Source organism: Ciconia boyciana, chromosome 4 (genome assembly GCF_034638445.1).
Source record: "Ciconia boyciana chromosome 4, ASM3463844v1, whole genome shotgun sequence".
Taxonomy (NCBI): domain Eukaryota; kingdom Metazoa; phylum Chordata; class Aves; order Ciconiiformes; family Ciconiidae; genus Ciconia; species Ciconia boyciana.
The window spans coordinates 101627636-101649573 of record NC_132937.1 but is presented as its reverse complement, the minus strand read 5'-3'; the positions used below and the strand labels follow the sequence as shown (position 1 = coordinate 101649573).

Genomic DNA, 21938 nt, shown 5'->3' with positions numbered 1-21938 from the left:
GAGCATTTCTTCTTTGGGAGGGAGGACCTTCAGTTAAATTAAACTGGATTCATTTTACAAGTAAGATTAAATTTAAGCTGCTTTAGCTCCGAATAATTCTGAATAGCATACCTAGGTAGTTTTAATGTGGTTTTACTAACCTAGTTCAAAATCTACTTCAGACTAGCTTTTGCGAGGTCCTTTGTAGCCAGCTCTCGGCTTGTGCAAAGTGTCTGCAAAGTTAATGCAAAACTTGTGTAGCGTTACAAGCAGAGTTGTTTAAAAAAAAAAAGGCATAAAACCAGAGAGGTCTGCAGAGTATCTGGTCTACTTTAGTGCTCGGGACAGGTCTAGCTTCAAAACTGGCTCCCATTTTGAAAATGCCCAGCCCGAGGGGGGGATTACACAGCGTCTCGGTCAGTGCTCAGCCGCTCCTGTGGTGAAAAAGCGCATAAAGGCAGCGATGCTCAAGGAAATGGGCAACGGGTAAAAGTTGTGCTTTAGGTGGCAAGAAGGACCTTTTTTTTTTTCTGTTGTAAATGCGCTGATTTTGCAGCAAGGGATCAGTACGGAGCTCTAGGCTATGGACAAAACTGTAGCTGTATCATCTTGAAATATTGGTCAGTGGCTTGGTCCAGTTTTGTGACTTTCAGAAATGACGTGGTAAGTTGAGACAGGAGATTCTTGACCCTTCTTCTTGGAGCCTTGATGGGGAGTTTTAGGGTGGTTAAAGTGTTTCGTGTTAGCTAAAGCCGGTGCCCTTTCTCTGGTCAGAGCCGTTGCAATGGCGGGTGCCGCACAGCGTGCTCGTTAAGAGCGGTGATAGTTAGGCCAGTTTAAACGAAGCTGCTGATAGTCAGTTGAGGTGCCCTCCTGGCTGGGCGCGGTGCAGCGCAGGAGCGCGTTTGGGTTGACCATGGAGGGCCAGGCTCCTCCAGAAATTCCTCCTGAAGCCCAATGCCCGCCCTGACACCATCGAGGAGACCTCGTGGTCCTTCCCCTCGTGCGGGGTTTGCTTTAAGTGCCTCTTCTCAAACATGAATCCTCAGAGCAGCAGGCGGGTGAAGCACAAGCACTCCTCAGCGCTGTCGAACGCACAGAGGCAGGTGACGAGGAGGGCGGACATCTTTGAAAGCAAGATGAGGGGAGACCGGGGGGACAGGCCGGGCGCCAGCCTCGAGGAGAGGCTGGCTTGGCCTCGCAGGGCCTGGGGCTGCCATGGGCTGCTCCGGGCGGAGGAGAGGAGACGTGTGCTGAGCTGAGAGGGTGGAAAGCCTCCGGGGCAGGAGCTGCCCGCCATGAGGGTGCCCGTGCGACGGCCCGCCTTGTCCCTGTAGCTGTCATTGCAGCAGGTATCCGTACAGCCACCAACGCTGCCCTGAGCCTGCCTCTCAAATACGGTTACGTGAGGAAATGTAATTACACCGACAGGTCAAACTGATACAATTTGGATGCGTAGAGACAATTTGAAATATATTTGCGCCCTAGCTAGCTGTCAGAACTGGAAAACGTTTTTCTTCACCTGTTAAGACAGGTTTTAAAGTTCCTGATACAACCATACTTCTAAACCTGAACTAGTGCTTGGGCTCAACCTTTTTCAATGTTTTTGTAGTTCTGGAGCCTCGCAACTCAGTTGCCTGGGAGTTATACAGAATAAAATTACAGTATGTGCAACAAGTGATTCCTATCTGACGACCAAAGAGCGCATGACCCAGGCAGAAGAGGAGTCGCGCAATCGAAGTGCAAAGGTTATTAAACCTGGTGGACCATTTTTAGGTATGGTTGTATTTCATTTTCTATTAGATGTCTCTAAGTTTTCAAACTCAGTAATTCATCTTTTCAGCCTATCCTTGGGAAAGATGGTGTGTTCAGAGGTCTTGCGTGCAGGTAGCTTGCCCTTACGTTATGGGTTCGCCGTCTCCTCTTGCGGCATTCAGACGTTAGCCTTTTTTTTTCCCCCCCAGAAAGCCTGCTAGTCCTTCCTTTTTCCCACATTGCTTGACTGGTTGAAATTTTGACCATTGAGGTGAGAGTTTTTACCACCCCATGCACTGGTTTAGTAGCTAATGTTTTGTTTTTGTAACAGCACTTTTGAGTACCTAAATACTGTGCTAAACCATTAACCTTAATTTGTAATCTAAAAGAATTAACATTGAGGAAGTCTTGTATACAAATTCATAAGCTTAGTATGAAAAACGTTGCTTTTCATGCTTGCTAACACTGATTAAGTTTTATTTATTTCATATCTTGGTCATTAACAAGCAACTGTTACCACAAGACCATGTTTTTTTTTTTTCTTTAAAAAAAAAGTTAAAGTAAGGTAATGTTGGCATCTTCCTATGGATTTCATAGTTTTCCACGAAACAAAAAGCGTTTAGGTGGTATCGTTCATTATTAAACTGTTCTGAGTACCGTTTCCCTAAGGAGCCTGGAGCCCGCTGCAGATAGACGCAAGGTGAGCATCCAGCTGGTAGGCACTCAGTGGTACAGGCAGTGGTGGTCCTGCCCACAGCGGTGAGCTGAACCAGGTACATCAATCTTCATAAAGTAAAACAGGCTCTCTCTTGGCTTTGGCTGTAGTCCTCCGCCAGCACAGAAGTCCCTGAGAGTGATGGTGCAATGCTTGCTTTGCCGCAACTTACTGCAGAGCATTTTAAGCCAGCATCGTCATGGCTTTTTGGAGATACAAAACTACATGTGTGTGGCCTTGACACTGAGGGAGCTGGGCATGGGTTAATACCAGGACATGGAGTTAGGACTGCTTCCCTGTGTTGTCTAAACTGCTCTGTAACAGCAACGTGAGAGGAGCCACTTTAATCTATTTCTAAACTTCTCATTGGGGAGGTTCTGTTTTACATGTGAATGATCTGTGTGATTCTTGTTAGTTGTTTAAATAGAACTTAAATGAATATTTAACATTAAATAAATGGGGTCTGAAGACTGGCAGTAGGACGATTATGGTGTTTGGGGATACTTTTGTTTCAGACTGGCATTGGAGAAGCTCCGGTAGGGCAGGTCTAGTTGCTGGTAGGGCACGGGGGTGACTGCAACGTGCTTCATGCAGTACAAATTAGGAACTGGGGTTGTTAATCATGTTAATGCTTGGTTATGTTTTCAGTTAATTTTTTTTTAAGTGATTCAGAGACGTGACTTTAGGAGGTGTTTTTATTTGAATGCTGCTTACACTATCCACTGTGCCAGGGGTTTGTGTATCTACACTGAATTTAACCTGTCAAAATGTTTGTAATGCATTCAATAAACAACTGTCAAGTTCATACTGTTCTAAAAATGTAACCATGTGTGTTTGCACGATTGGGTTTGTTCTTGAAAACCAGGAGGACATAGTCCAGGGAACATGCAGGGTAGAAAGGTTATAGAAGGTTTGGCCTCCACTGCAAAATGGAAACAAATTTTTGCTATTCCTGAGGATAAGCAGTACATGAGCGCAGCTCAGTCTCTGCCTGTCTGACAGAAGAGAGCAAGCTCCACATTTTCCCACTAATACTCATTAAGTCTCCCTCATGTGCCAAACATGAGTTACTGGTTTCAGAAAAATGCCTAGTTTGTGTCACATCCTCTGTGGGATTGCAAGCAATGTTTACTACAACAATCTTCTGTAATATTCTGATAAATCTTTTTTTTCTATCTGATAGCAAATGCTATTTTAAAACACAGAATAGAGAAGTTTGGGTCTTTCTCTGGAAAACTGAGATTCAGGTTGGATGGTGTTATATTCAAATTCTGGATGCATTGCTTGCAAACACTTGCATTGTTCCTCCGGTTGAGAAACATGTCTTTTTATAGCGTTTGATCCAAAATGCTGTGCAGGCCATGTTTTAAAACTTCTCTGGCCTTGGTCCAAAGAACTGTTAAATTTTTGGTGTATTGTTTCCCATAAACTGGGGCTTATTAAATAACGAGGGGAACACTTCAGCTTAAAATGTGGTGTAACTGACGGTAACTCAGGGACGGTAACACCAAGGGTTGGTAGTTTCTTTAAGCAGGGATGCAATTAACTGTGTAGACTTGGTCTCCCTAGGCATTAATGGGGAATCTTTTAATTATGTGGAAGACCTTTGCCTCACACTTTAGAGTACTCTTCTACAAAAAAATGCCTGATTTTGGGTATTCAGTGATTAAGCTTATAAACTGGAAAAATAATAAAAGCACTATCTATATAAATAATTGGCAAAGTCTTCCTACCAGTATCATTTACCAGCTTTTTTTATATTGAATATTTCTTTGTTAATGCCTAGCTCAATGCATCTTTACTACCTGTATATTTTTATAGATCTTGAAATGCTGACTAAATACAGTTTTTAGAGTTTATCTGGCTTAGTAAATTCTTTTAAATAAACTTTCTTGTCTTTTTCCCAACCTCCCATGTCACACTTCCCCCCCCCCCCCCCCCCCCCCCCCACTGTAGGGAAAAGAGTACAGGTCAGAAGAGCACCACAAAGCATTCCGGATGCTGTACCCGAGAGGAAGAGATCGACACCCATGAACCCTGCAAACACGATACGGAGGACTCACACACAAAATACTGTTTCTCAGCGACCGTACAGGGACAGGGTGATTCACTTACTGGCACTGAAGAGTTACAAGAAACCAGAGTTACTTGCTCGCTTGCAAAGAGATGGTGTCAACCAAAAGGACAAGAATTCCCTTGGAATTATCCTTCAGCAGGTGAGATCATGGGGTTGGTGCCACCATTTTTTTCCCTCCTGCTATGCTTTTAACCATAATTTTGAGGTGTGTCACTCCTGTATTTAAATTAGAAAATAATAAACAACTTACGTAATGCTCCTTGTTTAAGTTTTTCATTCAACTTTATACGAATGCCCCAAACTGCAAGTCAGTGTGAGGAAAGGAAATAAATGCTAAAAAAATTTTGGGGAGTGTTTTTGTTTTGCTAGAATGCCAGGCAATAATTAACTATTTCTAGCTTTGTTGCTCCTAATGTCTTACTTTTTCTTCTCTCTTACTTGGACTGCTTAACTGCTTAATTGAGAGTAACTGACCATGCATTCTCTTGATTGTGTGAAATAGTTTATCATAGTACTTAATATTATTTATTGTGATGAGTTTATGAGGAGAGAAGTTTGGTAATCAGATAGGTTAGTATTTCATTTGACCGTAGTTGATGGCCTGTAAATGGTTCTTGGCTTCTCTTGGGTTCTGTTAGAATTGCAATCCAGGGAAGGGTGTTCCAGCCAAATAGTAAAGGAAAAAGGTGGTGGTCTGATTTTGAGCATAGTGTTTCTTTGCTATCATGTGGATTGTGTCTTTATCTTACTTGAAGCCTTGTTTTATTCAGTAGCTTTTCCAGTGCTCCTTTGAATTAAGTTCCACTGTATTTCTTTATCATATCCATCAAAATTATTGGTAAGCCTATAATATTATAGGTGAAACTTTTAGGCTGTGTGTTCCAGAGTGTCACATTAATTTTCTACTAAAACAGTTCAGAAAAGGCTTCTTAAAGTATTGTAAGATGCAGTGGCTCCTCCCTTACTTTTTAAATAGTCCCTGTACCCATAGACTCTGGGTGAACTATGCATGTATTAATATGTGAAGTAGGAATATTTCCTATTTATCTAGGAAAAGAGTGTTTTGGAACCTATTAAAGTGAGTAAAATTCAACTTTGATACAGCTTTGGTTGATCCTACACTGAATTTTAAAAACTTATTCCTTGAATATGTTAAAAGTTGCTGCTTTCTTTGCCCAGTGCAATGGTAGTTTTTTTAGTAGTAGTACTTTAAGTTGATTATAAAATTCCAAAAGCTCAGCTCCCTAGAGGACAAAAGGTGCAAAAATTTTCTCCTGTCCCATTACAGTTGACAAAGTTTAAGGAGGCTTTCTTGGACTCTGTTTCCTGTATGTGGTGTGAACTACCTCAAGGTACTAGTCTGCATTCAGAAATGGTCACATTAGCAGCACTATACCCTGAAAAGCCTTGCTCACATTTTTCTTAATGAGTTTTTTTTGTACAAATCTAAAATCAGCAGCCTGAACTTGCTAAGATCTAATATGCCCAGATTTGCTTCTCTTGGAATACAGCTTTAATTCTGTTTTTAACACTTGAATTACTGTTTCTGGATATCTGTGTTACTTTTAATTTTTTTTAAGCTGGGGACAGACAGACATGCACACACACACGAATTAGCAGTACTTACCATGTTTTGGAGGAAAAATAGGCAAAGCTGCAAAAAGTGGTGGTGAGGTGTTGATGAGTGTTCCAGCATTTCATGTAAGGCAAATTGATGGAGACTTTTTCTTTGAGGTTTTCTCTGAAACTCTGAACCGATGTCAGGTGGTGAAATCTAAAACAGCACTTTAGGTGTCAATAGTCTCCAGGTTGTACTAGGTCATTTTAACTTTTTGAGTATATTTTGCTTTTTTCATAAGGAAGATACAAACGCATTTTATTTTCAAAGGTATAGAGTAAGGCATGCACATGACCTTCTCACGACAAGGGTTTGCTGTAATGAACCCGGTGTCTGAAAAATGAAGAGTGCCTCTGGGCCTGTACACCTTTCCTTAACCCTTTTAGCACTAAATCTTGTTTTCAAAATATAACTTGTTAGATATGAGTACAGTTACTTTTTTCCCAATCAGTAAAACTTCGATATGTCTTAAAATGAATGAGATAGATGAATAATTCATCTTTGTACTAAAAGAAGTAGTTCAGTGCCAGTTAGTTTATTGTGTACGACTGTTCAGTAGAAAGCTATTGGCTCAGGCACTTGAGAAAGAAAAGCAATTCTGTTTGTCAAGACAAGTGACGACATAGTGTGGTCATTAACGTGATGATGGAAAACATGCATTGTTCCAGGCACAGTCTGCTCTGCCATAGCAGTATAGCTGTGTAAAACAAAAGAATGGCAGGTGTCCCCCTGAAGTTGAACAACTCTGAATTTCTGTGTGGAGATAGGGTTCTTCAGCTCTTAAAGAGAAATAAACAAAAATAAAAACTAGGCCTCTTGACATATTTCATGCAGTGAAGATTTAAAGTTTTGGCATAGTTTCCCTTGATTCTCAATGCTATGTTAAAGACAAAAAAACAGATACATAGTGCAGAGAGAGTTTTTCATAGAGTACATTTCACACATGCTTGCAGCAGTTTGGGATTTTCTTACATCCAAATTTCTACATCCCAAATTGACCACATTTTTTAAAATTGGTGCTCATTACATGAGAGCTACTTTGATCTTCACATCTAAAAAACCTGGAAAACTGGTGTGTAATTTCGTTTTCAGCTTTGATTTAGCTTTGCAGTACCAATCTTATTTCTGTAGTTTGCATTTAGGTATAATGAACATTTATTTTCTTAAATGTCTGCCTGTAGGTAGCCAACCTGAATCCAAAGGATAATTCTTACACTCTGAAGGATTATGTATTTAAAGACATTCAAAAAGATTGGCCTGGATACAATGAAATAGATAAACAGTCATTGGAGTTAATACTTTCTCGGTAAGTTCAGTCTCTAGGGGAAGGAAAATAGCCATTTAAAAAACTTTTCCTGGGAAATGAGCGTCTGTCTTCCCTATAATGAAAGAACTATGACATAGACATTTTGGCCTTGTAACCTGAAATGTTGGGTCTCCTTACAGAAAATTAAATTCATCTCAGAATGCCACCAGCACCAGCCATTTGGGATCTCCTGTAACTTCTAATACAGATGCTCCATCAACTTCTCAGGTATTTTGTATTTTTTGGACATTATTGACAGTGTATTAAGATTTATCACATTTATCACACTTATCACACTTATATAAATATTGGTGTAAAAGCTGTGATGTGAAGCACTAATATTGTCTTTAACAAATGAAAAACTGAAGCATTTATTTCTAATTGTATTATATTTTTAAAGATGCACTGTCAAAGACTGCAAAATACTTATGGTCATGTAGCTTAAGGGCTGCTATATTTAGTGTTCTGCATTTCAGAATGTTCATTAAGATATTCAGAAAAATAAACAATTCCTGTCTACACAACATTTTGTAAATACATGTAGAACTCAGACAGAGACCACCCCTGTCACGTTTGAACAGCCAGCTTGTTGGCCTAAATCATAACTGTCCATCCATAGCACATGGACCTTGCAGAAGCGTGAACTCACCTGTAGAGTTCAAACTCACCTGCTGAACTTCTTGGTTACCCGTTATTGTTACACAACCCTGTACTTTCTGGTTAAATACTTAAATCTCTTTAGTATTGCCACATAACTTTTTTTATCTTGGTGCATAGGAAGGTCTTCTAAAGACAAGATACGTATATATTTGTTACACGCTTGCATGTGTCCAAGGTTCTTTGTGATGTGGTAGTTATAATACATGAAATATGCACAAACATCCTTGTGCTACTGTTTAAATATAAAGCTTAGGAAAGTCTAGAATAAGGACAAATTACAGTAGTGATCCACTTGGAGGAATATTTTTTTTTTTTCCTATAGGCATCATTTAAGCACCCATTTTGATTTAGGGTAGCCCAGGTGTGAAAAGACAGATCTGAATCAGCAGGTAGTACATCTGCCTTCCCCCAGCCTTTTCAGACTTAAAATGCATATGTCCTGTCTTCTTATCAATACAAGAGGACAATGCAAAGCCTTTTAGAAGAAGCTTGGAAAACTCTGCATAAAAGGCATTACTTTAAGGAAGAGTTTGATACTTTCTGTGACTAAAACTGCACTTCAGTAAGTGCAATTGAAATCTGAAGAACACAGGAGCTTGTGTGCATACAGCAGTTAAGCTGGGAAGTACGGAAAGTCTTTCACAACTGAGATGTTTATGTTTAAATAGAGGAGGGAGAGCACACCTCTGTTTTTCCCTGACTTTCTTCCAGTCAGAGGGTGAAATGGTGCAGGTCCCAGGGACCTGCCTCTGTGCACACAGAACCTGGATTTATTTCAACAGGGTGGCACAGAGCCGTGCCTGGCACTCCTGGTCCAAGCTGCTGCTTGTACATCAACAGAAGCAGTGTATGCTTGCTAGAGATGAGGATGTGAACCAGCATTCCAGCTGGAAAACAGCTGGAACGACAACTGTAGCAAAATGGGAGGGTTTACCTATTCTTGTCAGCATTGCACTTCTCGCACTCTGCTAAGCACAATGCTGCACGCTTCTCGGGGCTGCTTTAGTAAATCTCTTGGCTGTGTGACAGCAAAAGCCAACTCTTTACCTGGTACGTCCGAACTGAAATTGGTACCTAAACAATACCGACCTGACCTCCTCGTGTTGGTGAAGCCTTTGATAGAGCTACTGAAGAGACTGTCTTCTCCCAAAGCCTTTTAGCTGTAGATTTGAAGAGCAACTTGCTAAATCATAAGGTTAGAAACTAAGAATGAAATAAACCATGGATTTAGCTGCAGTAGTTCCTTGTTTGACAGCTATTTTTAGATAAGAAAGATGTGTTTTCAACAGTTGCCTGTTCAGAAATGCTCCTTTTTCAGAATGGGAGCAAAACTGAATTCTGCTGAGTGTTTTTTTAAAAATTTTTTTCATTTATTACAGAAACGGCCTTTGCATTGCGATTTTATCGATCCTCTGATGAACAAAAAGCAGAGGATATCTCACCTGACCAGTCGAATCCAGCCACCGTTCAGTGGCCACTTGCCTGCCTCCAGTGAGAAAGCTGCTGCTGCCCCTCCGCCACCGCCCCCCCCCGCAGCCGCCGCTACTCCCACTCCTCTGCCGCTGCCTCCCACACTCCTTCCCACTTCCAACCCTCCTCAAACTGCCAGCACCAGCTCCCCCAGCACCCCTGAGGGGCGGGGGACTCAAGACCTGCCAGTGGACAGCTTCAGTCAAAATAGCAGTAGTGTCTATGAGGACCAGCAACAAAAATATACCTCTCGGACTCCTGTGGGAATCCCAGCACCGGCCGCTGTGCGGGTGGAGCCTCCCAAGCCCGCAGGTGAGAAGCATGCTGTGTTGCACCAAAAGCCCAAGAAGGTACAAGAGCATAACGAGAAGGACAAAAGCGAAACGCAGGACACTTCGAATGTGAGTGAGGAGGAGAAAGACCTTAGAAAAGAAGAAACTGCCAAGCCGAAAAAATCCTCCCATTTGGATTCAGATGAAGGTATTAATACACTGCTTCTCCTAACTATTATATGGGTAACCCTAGTGAAAAGGGACCAGTAAATCCAGGGACTGGAAATGCAAATGGTCTGGTTTTTCACTTGCTATATATTAAGTGCCTTGCCATTATCCCTACTTTATGGTTATGAAGAATCAATATTTTTTTTTTCTGCCATTGCATTACATTGTAACTGTTAGTTTAAAACAGCAACAAAAAGCAGAAGCTGGACTTGTTCTGCTGGAACCTTAGCTAAAATTAGGTTCCTTTTTAAGAATTCTCACTCAGTAGTACAAAAATGATTAGAACAAAGAAATCTTAGATGGATTGCTGTTGGGCAGAAACTGGTTACAAGGAAGAGCTAGGTACTAGAAAAACACAAGGAATGGATTTTTTTATTTTTGCTTGATTTCCAGTAAACTAACAGTCTACTGAAACTTACTCCACTTTTTCCATCAGCAAATTTTAAAGTCTGCATGCTGAAAATAAAAACCTGTCACACATACTGATTGCATACTAGTTTACTGAAACACATAGATCAGACATAAATGATTTCATCACGTATCACAACACAAGGTTCATCGAACTCTGCCTTTTTTGTGGAAAGTCTAAAACCTACATAAACTGGCTTGTGGTTTACTAGAATTTTGGTTTGAACTGTGCTGTAAGCGCCTCTCCATCTTAGCTGCAGAACTTATGACTTCAAAAGATGTAGAAATGGTACACACTTAAAATGGCATTGAAAAGTTAAACAGAAACACAGAAAGAATATTTGATTTCTTAATGCACGCACACACGCAAAATAGGGCAGAGTTCAGTTTCTTTGTTAAATCTGTGTGTTGTCTAATTTCAGAGGTTTGACTCGCAAACTATAAGTCAGGTTTAGCCCTTTCCTATCACAGCCCGGAGGCTTTTTTGGAGTGTGCAGGGTGCCTCTTTGAAGTGGTGTTGTGCTTGTAGATAGGGATGCTTTGAGATGGTCTTTTCACATTTACCCTGGACATACTACACAGTGCCCACAGGGCTTGGGATTGCTTTGAAAATATTTATGCTTGAATTTATAAACATGTGAGCATCTTTCTCCAGAAGCCAGTAACAAAATTCTGAACAGCTAGGGAAGGAAAAATCTGTATTGCGTTCCAAGTTGGTGTTTACATTGAAGCTTTCAAATGGACCAAGCCATGCCAACAAATGCACTTGAATTTTTGGAAATTAAATGCTCACAGCAAAACTGTTCACATAAGTTGTATTGTACATACTGTGACTATGAATATTACTGTTTGCATTTCTCTCAAATTTTGTTCTTACTTTTACACTTCTTTTTATACTCCTGCTACACCACCTAATAATTTCAATATTAAAAGCAGAAGAATTGAGTAGGACATCGCATGACAGCTCTTTTCTCTCCCCATGACTTAAAGTTCAGATAATTTAGAGATTGGCAAGAATGGCTGAGCTTTAGTAGAAATACTGTGTTTCAACAGTGGCAATGTAAGATAATATAAAGGATTGTGTGTGTTTTAAGCTTGCCACAAAACCCCAAATGAAAAGCAGAGAGAGATTACCAAGATAATGAGTGTTCCTTCCTGTTCCAGCTAACTTTTCTTTATGGTAGCTATTTTCCTTATTTATCAAAAAAATAGGGGGCTCTTGAAATATTCCTTTAAAAAGAGGAATTAGAGGTTAAGCATACCATGCTTTCCTAATGCTGTTTAAAAGACCAAAAGAGCAATTTACAAGTGCAAATAACTTTCAAACCCAGTATTGCCACGTTAATGAGGAGCAAGTCTTTGTTGCAGGTTATTGAAGCCTGAATGCCAGTAACCCGTATACAATGCTATCGACTTTCCTGCTTAGAAGAATACTGAAATTAAATCTAATTTTGGATATCTGTAATTGGCAGGGAAGGAGGGATAAAAACATGGCATGTAAAGAACTTCAGCTTTCTACTCTATTTCTTGCTGGAACCTGGATGTTGATTGAGATAGATAGATATATCTATCTCAAGCTGTCTTCTTTTGTGCAGCTACATCTGTTGCTGCATAACTTGAATTGCTGTGCAGATACCACGTCGTGTCTTCGAATAAGAAAAGCTGACCTTGGGTTAATACTGGGGTAGTGCAGAACCTGTAGAATAAAGTAGCCATGCCCTCTTTCTAAACCCTGGTACTGCATACTGTGGAGAAGGTTGTGTGAGCCCTATTATTAACTTAGAATAAGCTCGATAAGTAATTTACTGTGAGAATAAAACTCTAAAGGATTTCTTCAAGCCCATCAGGTTGGTGTTGTTTGGCTATATTAAAAATCTGTTTATTACAAGTGACACAATTCTGCTTTCGTGTAGGAGTTAAAGAAACTTGCACTGCCTCCACAGATCTTCCTTCATCAACAAGTGAACAACCAGACTACTTCATGTGAGTAAAGTAACAATTAAGAGTCTCTTGCCATTCATTGAAGCAGTTGAAAAATCACCTATAAAAACTCTTGTTTAGCTACAAAATTGAAAATTTGCCAAAATGTAATTTTAGAGTAATGACAAGTTACTTTAAGTCACCCAGCTGCCTTACTTGAGTACCTGCAAGTTTTAAACTCTGAGGTTGTCCCTTAATTATTGCAGGGGAAAAGAAGTGTTAAAAAGAATTTTTAATATACTTTAGAAGAAGACTTAAAACATTTAATTTCATTCTTCTTCAAAAACACAATAAAAAAGGAATATGAACGTGCACTGTTTTCTTTTTAGAGGTGAGGCAATACAGGAGGAAAGCTGAATACTAAAATATTGAATACGTAAATCTGAACTTCTTTCCTGTGTTTTCACTGCTTGGTGCATCTAAGCTGGAAAGGTGGGGAGGGAAGATAGCAGGCTTTAAAGTCTAGCATTGCAAAGCCTATATGTGAGCTAACAAGAGTTAACCATCAAAGTTATTTCTAAAGCTTTCATGTAAAATGGCCACTGACTAACTTGAAGCTTCAGCAAAATATCCAATTTCACCATAGAACTGCAGACCAAAGAGCTAGAGAAAATAGAAAAACCTCAATTCAAATTTTAAATTTTAGCTGCTTAATTTTGACTACAAGGCAACATAAAAATGCATTAAAACTGCATGTGAAATGTTACATATCTACAATGACTGGCATATTGCAGTCTATAAAATTACAGTTTAATTTTATAAGTAAGTTTAATTTTAGCTCCTTAACAAGTTGTCACACATCAGATTAACATGCCCAAAAGTTAAAATTTACCTGCTATGTAAAAAAGTTTTTCATCTGTGACAAGTATTAAAGAACTTGCTTTAAAATTAAATAGCTGTAACAACAGAATCATTTGGTTGTCTAAACACTTTTTTAGAATATTAAAACTTTTCTATCAGGAGGATTTTTCTCTACTGTTGTAAAACAGAAATAGCTTCTGCAAATGCCCAGTGTCTGGGCTTTTTTCCCCACTGTTTTATTGTTGGTCTTTTTTAAAAAATGTGAAAGTCAAGGAGGCTGCAGTGGAATAACTGGAATAACGTGGTCAATGCAACCTGAATTATCTAATAAAATGCCTTTTTTTGGGGGGTGTGTGCACAGTGGGGAGCAATCTAAAGCTCTTTCCTCAGTTCGAAGCATGAGTTCGAGAAAGTTTTGATGGCCCTTCAATGCCCAGAGCTGAAATGAGCACCACAATAGGTAAAGTCAGGATGAGCCTGACACTTCCTAGCAGTGCGATTGCGCAGCATCAGCTGCAGCAGTGGTGCTGAGCCCCCCTGTTGTATTTGCAGTGCAAGAGGGGAGGGAGGAGTGTTAAAACACTGCGAATTGCCAGGTTCACACAACTTCTGTCAGAGGAGTAACATCAGGAAGGGAGGTCAGGCCTTCCCGTGGCGCTTCAGTTTTGGTGCATCTTCCGCGGGCGTTGAAGCAGATGGCATGGTAACACCCTGCATCATATTTAATACAGTAAGTGATGCTCCATGGAAAGACTGAAAGTAAATCTGGCCCTGCAGGGACACAGTTTAGTGCTTCGCACGTTAGGCTGAGAACTCAAACCTACGTTTAATTCCCAGCCTCTGTGGGGTGAGAACAGGCATATTCAGCTCTTTGCTGTCTGCTCCCCAGTGAGCTGAGAGCAGTGATACTGAGAAATAAGGTTTATGGTTATTTGATGTAATCTAATATTAAAGTTGGATGCCAATAGCCGTTGCTGAAGTTTAACAAAACAAAAGCCTTCATGCAAGATTTAATAAAGTTGATTTAGTTCTTATTGCAAGTAAAAACTTTCATGAAGAATTCTCTGTGAAGGGAACAACCTCTGGGACAATCTCACAGATAATCTACTGGCCATGGTGTCCTGGAAAAAAATTAGGTCATGCTGTTTCAGACATCTGCCTGATGATTACAGAAAGATTGAAACCTCAGAGCACCTGCAATTTGATGCAGTTTAAAGGACTTTGATAGTTTATTCCAGCTTCTCTTCCTATCTCTAAGTGCTACATAATTCATGACTATAATCAGAGCTTTAGCATAAAGATACTTTCCATCCTAATGTAAAGATTATAAGAGTAAAGGAACTCAAGGTTTTTAAGCAAAGCTTAAGCAAAAGCTAGAAAAACGACACAGAATCACATTTCTCCCCACTTCTACTCTCATTTCTTCCCTCTCCACGCACTTACGTTGCGAGTGCTTTGCTGGGCTCTTGTCCTGTGCTAGGACTCTTGCTGTGGGATGTAACTGCATAAGCCAGTACTCCACAATATTGCTTCACAGGTACCTCCCAAAATGTTGAAGGGCATCTTTAGTTGTCTTCTAAAAACTGTCTGGTACTCTAATCAGGTGCATCTGGCCTGGGATACATCACTGACAAAAGTTCTCATCTGTGTTGGTACAGACTTTCCTCTTGTTAAATTTTTACTGCTCATTAAAATTGACCTAGGGGTGGTTTGGAGGATTCATCCCCCTGTGGAGGTGCCTGTGTCATCCAAAGAGAACCAGGTCTTTAGGCTAGGAGGACCAGAGGTATTGGTGTGACAGCGGTGGGAAGTGGTGTCTATTACTTGCATTGCCACTTCATCGTGGATTTGTGTAATGACCTTGTTAAATCCGCTCGTGCTGATTTCAGGGAGAGGGGGATGAAGAAAGCTTCAGTCGCATCAGTGGCTTTAAGCATTTATGGGTTTTGCCCTCCCTAGGAGGTGAAGTGATGGACTATTTTTAGTTTCAGACTTCTCTGCAGTTTGTTTCTGTTGCTGTATTGCAACTGCCTTAGTTGAATGGACAACAATGGAACTGCTGTTCACTAAAATAATCAAATTTTATCATTAACCATGCTTTGCTGTTAGATAGGCACAAATATAGCCAAAAAACCTAAATTGCATCTGACTCCATAAATGCAGTCCCTTCCAAAAATGTAATGAAAATTAATTTTCAAAAGTAAATATAACTTAGTTAACCTGTCCCTTCATAGAAAGAGATTATAATCTAGCAGTTTCCCTTCTCTCACTGAAGCTGATGCGTTTATTGGTCTTTCTATATTTGAATGATTGCTAATGTTTTCGAAGTATGCTATGCTTTTTTTGCACAGCTTCTGAATAAAAACTCTAAAAAATAAAATATTAGCAAATAACAGTCACAAAAATATGGTAGATTTCTGTAGTTACCTAAGTGCATTTTCTTGGGGCACATGTGCTTACGTGTAGAAGCAAAGTCAGTCACATAGTTAACTGAGTTAAAGCTCGGGCGTCTACACTTGATATTCACTATGAAATGTCCTTGGTGTAAAACTGCATGTGTGCTTATTTTTCCATTAGGAAATACATAGCTATAGTCTCATACGAGCAACGCCAGAGTTACAAGGATGACTTCAATGCAGAGTACGATGAATACCGGAACTTGCATGCTCGGATAGAGAGTATCACCAGGAGGTTCATGAAGCTTGATGCACAACGGAAGCTTCTTTCTCCAGGGTCCAAAGAATATCAGGTGAAGAAGGATAAAACTGTGAAGATAGTGTTTCATCTCCCTCTTATCCCTTCCAAAAGTCCCCATTTTCAGCACAGGCAGACTCTTCAGTATGTTTACCTGTTAAGTTATATTGACGTGGTTTTAAAAGACTTCCCAGGTTCAATGTCTGAGGCTGAGTAACCGGTGCATAGCTGGAGGTACCACACTGGCTCAGGCTTTGCTGACCGCCTCAGCATCCTGGTGAGGTGAGGGGGTCCTCTTACACAGATGGAGGAGAAGATCGGAAGCATGTGGAAACCAGCGGCCATAATCCCAAAGCTTTCCTGACCCTCTATTTCCTGTGATTTTATAGACTTAACTAAACCTACAGCCACAAGTTACTCATCTTCCAGGTGGCTGATCCTAGCTATGATTTTAGCAGAAAAGGGTATTAAAAACCTGATATTCTGACTTTCCAGCCTGGACTTCTCTGGTTTGGACATACAAATTCTACATGTTCAATATCAGAATTCTTTAATTCTGTGTGTATGCTGAGGATTTTTTATTGCTTTTATTTATTTTTTTGGCCAGATTACAAACATATTTGTGAGCAGGAGTACTTTAAAATCCCTGGTATGGCTCAATCAGACAAAGGGAAGCCTTGCAGAATTTGCTTACGTGCTCAGACCCTGCATGGGCTAGCTCTGATTTTTGTAGCTTGACAAAACTCTGCAAAAAAGTTGTTCAGCCCTCAAACTCCACCTGTCTGAGCTGTCTGAATGCACAGCAGCATGAGTGACTTCTCAAAGGGAGTCTTCAAACACATGCTCCTTTTGTTGCCTGTTTACAGGTTTAATTGCAGATCTTGGGTGATACAGGGGGTTGGGGCTTTATCTTTGTAATGCAGGAGAGTGGTGTGGCTCATGGAAAAGGAAGTATCTTGAGTAAAACTGAGTGTATTTTTAGTGTTTTACTTAAACTTGGGTTTTCTGGTAGTAGTGAAATGTCCTTCATCTTGTCTTCATGTTTTTTTTTTCTTGAAGATCCTTCATGAGGAAGTCTTACAAGAGTATCGAAAGATAAAACAGGTATGTGTAACACCAGATTTGTAGAAGGTAGTAATAACTGAGACTGGCTCAAGGCTATTTTTAAGTGAAGGACATGAAATATTAAACTCGACAGAAATGTTTTCATGCCCTAATTTTCTTTTTATCTTATCTTTACAGTCTAGCCCCAACTACTATGAAGAGAAGTATAGATGCGAGTATCTCCACAACAAGCTGTCTCATATTAAGAGACTCATAGGGGAGTTTGACCAACGGCAAGCAGAGTCATGGCACTAGTCTTCTGCTTTGACGAGGACATGTGAATGAACTGAAGCTTATTTATTTAAAACTTAAGATTAGTTCCTCTAAGATTCTAAAAATTAGTATCAAACTTTTGCATTACAGAAGTTTCAGTATTATATTAGCAGACTTAAGTTAACTACTTTTGTTGTTGTTGATGTTGCTTATATGCATATTTGAAGCTGCTTTTTCTGGTCCCTTCTTTTCTTCAAGACTTATGTTTGTCCATTGAAATAATTTTATCAGTAGATGCTGGGGATCCAGTACCTCTACTATGAAGTTGTGCACATTTTAAGAAATATTGTAGCAGATTGAAATGCTTTTGGCTAAGTATAAGGCTGTTTTCTGACCTTTCTTGTTAATGCAGACTCTTTGCCTTAAATGGTAGAAGGTTTAGAAATTTGCACAAAATTAAAAAAAAAATCACATTGTTTTGGAGGGTTAAAGAGGCATGTATATGTGCTGTATACAGCCCGTTTTGTTACAAGAGAATCTCACATCTGCAACTTAAACCCCTCATTGCAGTGATTGCCTTAAGGTGTTTGCTTGTGTATATTTAGTGTAGTTAAATTATTAGCTACACTGCTTCCCACTTTGCTGAAGCACCTGGGAAGCACAACGTGGCCTACCAGTGTCTGGAAGTGTGTGCTTGTACTGTGTGTGTGCAAGAATGTGTGGGTGTGAGCATGAGTGATGAGGAAAAAAAAAAAAAAGCTGCTACTCTAAGTAGGCCAAACGCTCAGGTTAAAACAACTGACGAGTGTTGCTGTACGTTTTTCTTATAAAATTGCTACTTCTATTGTGGAACACGAGAGCATTTCCATTTCAATAGTTTGTCAGCTTTAATAATATTGGGGAGATTGATACTTTACAAAAATGAAACAGATATATAGTTTTTGGGCAAGATTATAAAATTAAAAATGTAGGTTACCTATTTATATACTACTATAAAGTATTTTTTGAAGAGAGATATGCAAAGAAGCTATTGCCTACATGAAATATATATTTAAAGATTTTTGTCCTGGGTGCCAGGAATATAACAAAGAACAGATGTATTTAACTATAAAATACTGTGATCACCAAACAGCACAAACGTTCATTTCATGCAGTTTTTTGGTTTATTTTGATGTAAACCATTGCTTACTTTATCATGTGAAAACATAGGTTATGTGGTCAAAATTGAGCAAAATCTTTGTGTGTCTTACTGTGTTTGTCTTTTCAAAATGCTGCCAATTGAAAAGGGAAGCATTATGTTTACAAATCTGACTTTAGAATTTTTGCCAAAATTTTGGTAGTATCGCTAATAGACTTTGTCTCCAGCATGAAAAAAGCCTGTTGTGTATCACTGTAAACCAGAAAGTGTTTGATTGCCAGAAAACATGCATTCAGGTAAATGGGAGCAATTGAATTTTTGCCTTAAATTTGTGGGTTCAGGGATGTTACGTTCATTAAGATGGGATAGCAAGCAAGGTGCATCCCTTCCTATTGCATGACAGTGGTATTTGTGTTACCTACTTGGGACCAGCTTGACTTAGGGTCCCTTGGATTATTAGTAAGTTGTTTTCAACTCCACACTTCAAATGGCAAAATGAAGAGAAGACGTCTTGCTTCCCATTAAGAGCTGCACTCATCTGGGTTTAACGATTGAATTCGGTCCTGAGCAGTCAATGCCCAAGTGTAAGTGCAGGGGCTGTTCTATTCACTGCAGTTCTGCTGCAGCTGCACTGAGCGGTTAGCTTTCAACCGGGAAACAAAGTGGCTGTTCAGATTGAAATAATGTGAAGTTCCTGATACTGGGACCCGTTTCTGCACTTCTGTGCTCTTTATCTAAACTGCGTGCCTGGATCCGACGTTAACTGCCATTACGGGACGCATAATGCTGCTACAACTGTCCGATGTGTTGCAATCGTTGATAGTGCTGCCACTGTATAACTGAGACCCGGTGCAGTTAATTGATTTTCTTTTTTTCCCCCCACCTTTTGCCAGTGACCTGTATTTGCATGCATCTTCTGGTTTACAGGCTGTGTATGTGTTGCAGCTGGAGGTTAGTGCTATTTCAGAGGTCCAGCACTGCATACGATCATCAGACCTGACAAGCTACTGTAAAGGCCTTAATTGAAGGTTTTGCCCATTTGCATTGAGCATTTCTGAAGCCTTGCAAGTATACCCCACAGCCTATGTATTGCAAAATAGCGCTGTAAATCTATGTATCTCTTGTTTCCCTGGAGTTGACATTCCAGTTCAGCAAATGTTAAGCGCCTGCTGAAGTGGGGCCTCTGACGGTATTACTGCCTTTCCTGTAAAACTGGCCTGCTCGCTCCGAGAAACAAACGTTGCCCCTGGTGGCGTCTTGGTTGGGGTTACACTACTACAAATCCGAAGCAAACGACTGATGTAGAGAAGGGGCAACTGTGCATGTCTCCTCTGTGGAAATTGTGAATCTCACTACAGTTTACAAAAAATATGTGGTCAGAAGGGAGGCAATAGCCCTTTCCCAGCTGGCTGACAAAACACAGGTTAGGAGGATTGGTTTCCAATCTTGCTGGGGTTTTGAGGAAGGAAATATTGTGCCCAAAGTAATTTTTTTTTAATTGTAGATATGCTCTAAACTGTCACTTGAAGCAGCTCACTTTACTGCTTTTAAGTCTTCAGTTCACCTTGTGAGTTATCAAAAAAAAAAAAAAGTAGTATTCAGATCTTCTGGAAGTGTTTTGTAAAACATGTAGACAAGTGTTGGAGGCAAGTTACTTGAACAAGTTTTAAACAGGAATTGGGTTAAAGTGTTGATGTTGTAACTTTGCTCATTTGTTAGCTTTTGTAAAATAGTAGTGTTACAAGCAGTCTCTTCAGATACGTAAATGTTGATTCATGCAAAGACCTGTGGCTCCTGTGAAGTATAGTTCTTTTCATAAGTTTACTATAATTTGTTTCTGTACCTGATGGGGGAGGGATGCGGCCAGCAATTCCGTAACCACCTTTGGGGAAGGGTATGAAATTGATCAAGGGAAGACAATATTTGGGAACATGAAGGCTTAAAACAGGGCTGTGAATCCCCCTTTCTGACTGTGAGAGTATTTTACAACTTCTCCAAGTGTTTCCATACAAACTGTATTGACTCTGTACGTGAAACATCCTGGGGCGTTTTGTTAATGAACTTGAGCCATTGTTGCCCCTCTGTTCTACATCAATTTAAGTTCAATAAAATGTTACCTTTGCAATCCTGAGACTCTGGTCTTTCCTTGTCTGGGGGCAAGGGGTCCTCCTACATCTCCGCAATGAAGCAGCGCAACGAAGGCTGCCACGGGGACTGCTGCTTTACCGTGGGAGCGCAGGGTGCGTTCTGCTGGTGTGCAAGGGGCGTGCTGGTGGTGCATCACCTCGCCGTAACGTCCTGCTGCTAATTTATACTGCATGCGAGAGTGCCACTGTCGGGTGCAGAAAGAGAATGAGACAGATGTGCGTTACACGATTGCCAGTGAACAGGAGGTGATTTGTTCTGGCCTGTTTGAGCAAGCGTGCTGCTTCAGAGAGAGCTGAAAGCAAATGTATGTAGGTATTTTCCCTGCAGGTTGTCCTCTGTTTCTAACGGCTCTCCCTCTTTTTACCTCAAGTTTAACATCCTACCTCTTTCACTTCCCTTTCCTACGCTGGCCGATGACCCATGTTCCTTGTCCTCTGGTGCTGGGGCCACTTTCCAACCTAAAAGAGCAAAATGTTCATATGCTAAATGGCATTTCTTGGTTTTTCTCACTCTTCTAAGTTTTGGACTCCTGTCTGTGCTGCTCTATTACAAAGCACAGAGCATAGTCCTGGCAAAACACTTCATCATCCAGCAAATGTAAGCATCTGGGAAACTGTCACAGGCCACAGGGATTTTCCCCTGCCGAATCACGCACCACCACGCAGGGAAGGAGGCATCGGCAGTACCTCAGGCCTGGCTGTTAGCTGAATCGCCAGGGCTTTCTCTTCAACAGAAATTGCTTATCTGTTCCTCACTAACTGTTGGTACGAGATGGTTGCATCACTCTCAACAGTTAATTGTTGGTTATAAATACGAAACTGGTGGATGGATAAAGGTTTTACAAGCAGATAGCCTTATTCTTGTTCACATTTCACTGTGCCTGTAAACTGTTTTAGGATGTGTGATTTCCACATACTTAACAGGCCCACACATTTCCGGCTGTCATTTCGATCCAGAACCCTAAAAATCAATTGAAAACCAAAACAACACCTCCCCAAACAGGAAAAAAAAACCCCACCGCTCTTTTTAAAACCCTGAAAAGTTACCAACCCAGTAAGTTATAGTTGCCGGAAAGGTGGAAAGCTGCTGTACATCCCTGTTGCAAGTCAGTTTTTAAGTACTAAGCTATTGGTTTCTATTAGAAAATACATTCTACACCTGAGGGTTAGCCTGCATTTGCACAACAGGTCAGTGCTATGAGCGCTGTAGCTATCAGTAGGCTCTGCACAGCTTGGATCTAACTCTTCTGGCTCCTGGACTCCAAGTGCTCCTTTAGCATGTATATTTCCATACAGTTTTTTATTTCAGCCCTAGTCCTGAAGCACGTTTACATTTTCCTGAAACCTATATGCAAAAGTTTAAAGTTTGATGT

The 21938-nt window shown here is 40.3% G+C and overlaps 1 protein-coding gene across 4 annotated transcripts in view; it reads left to right on the top strand.

Annotated features, from left to right (window-relative positions):
* Window positions 1-20524, top strand: part of ELL2 (elongation factor for RNA polymerase II 2) — a 44715-nt gene extending 24191 nt beyond the window's left edge. For 2 of the 4 annotated variants that reach the window (XM_072860804.1, XM_072860805.1), the window contains exons 4-11: window positions 4406-4665; window positions 7326-7450; window positions 7591-7678; window positions 9490-10060; window positions 12402-12471; window positions 15847-16018; window positions 17023-17067; window positions 17206-20524. In XM_072860804.1, coding sequence (XP_072716905.1) covers window positions 4406-4665; window positions 7326-7450; window positions 7591-7678; window positions 9490-10060; window positions 12402-12471; window positions 15847-16018; window positions 17023-17067; window positions 17206-17322 — 1448 coding nt within the window. In that variant the 3' untranslated portion in view covers window positions 17323-20524. Of the gene's footprint in view, window positions 1-1591; window positions 1756-4405; window positions 4666-7325; window positions 7451-7590; window positions 7679-9489; window positions 10061-12401; window positions 12472-15846; window positions 16019-17022; window positions 17068-17205 lie in introns of all 4 variants that reach the window. The other 2 variants (XM_072860802.1, XM_072860803.1) reach the window with 2 other exon arrangements.
* Window positions 20525-21938: the final 1414 nt, after the last annotated feature.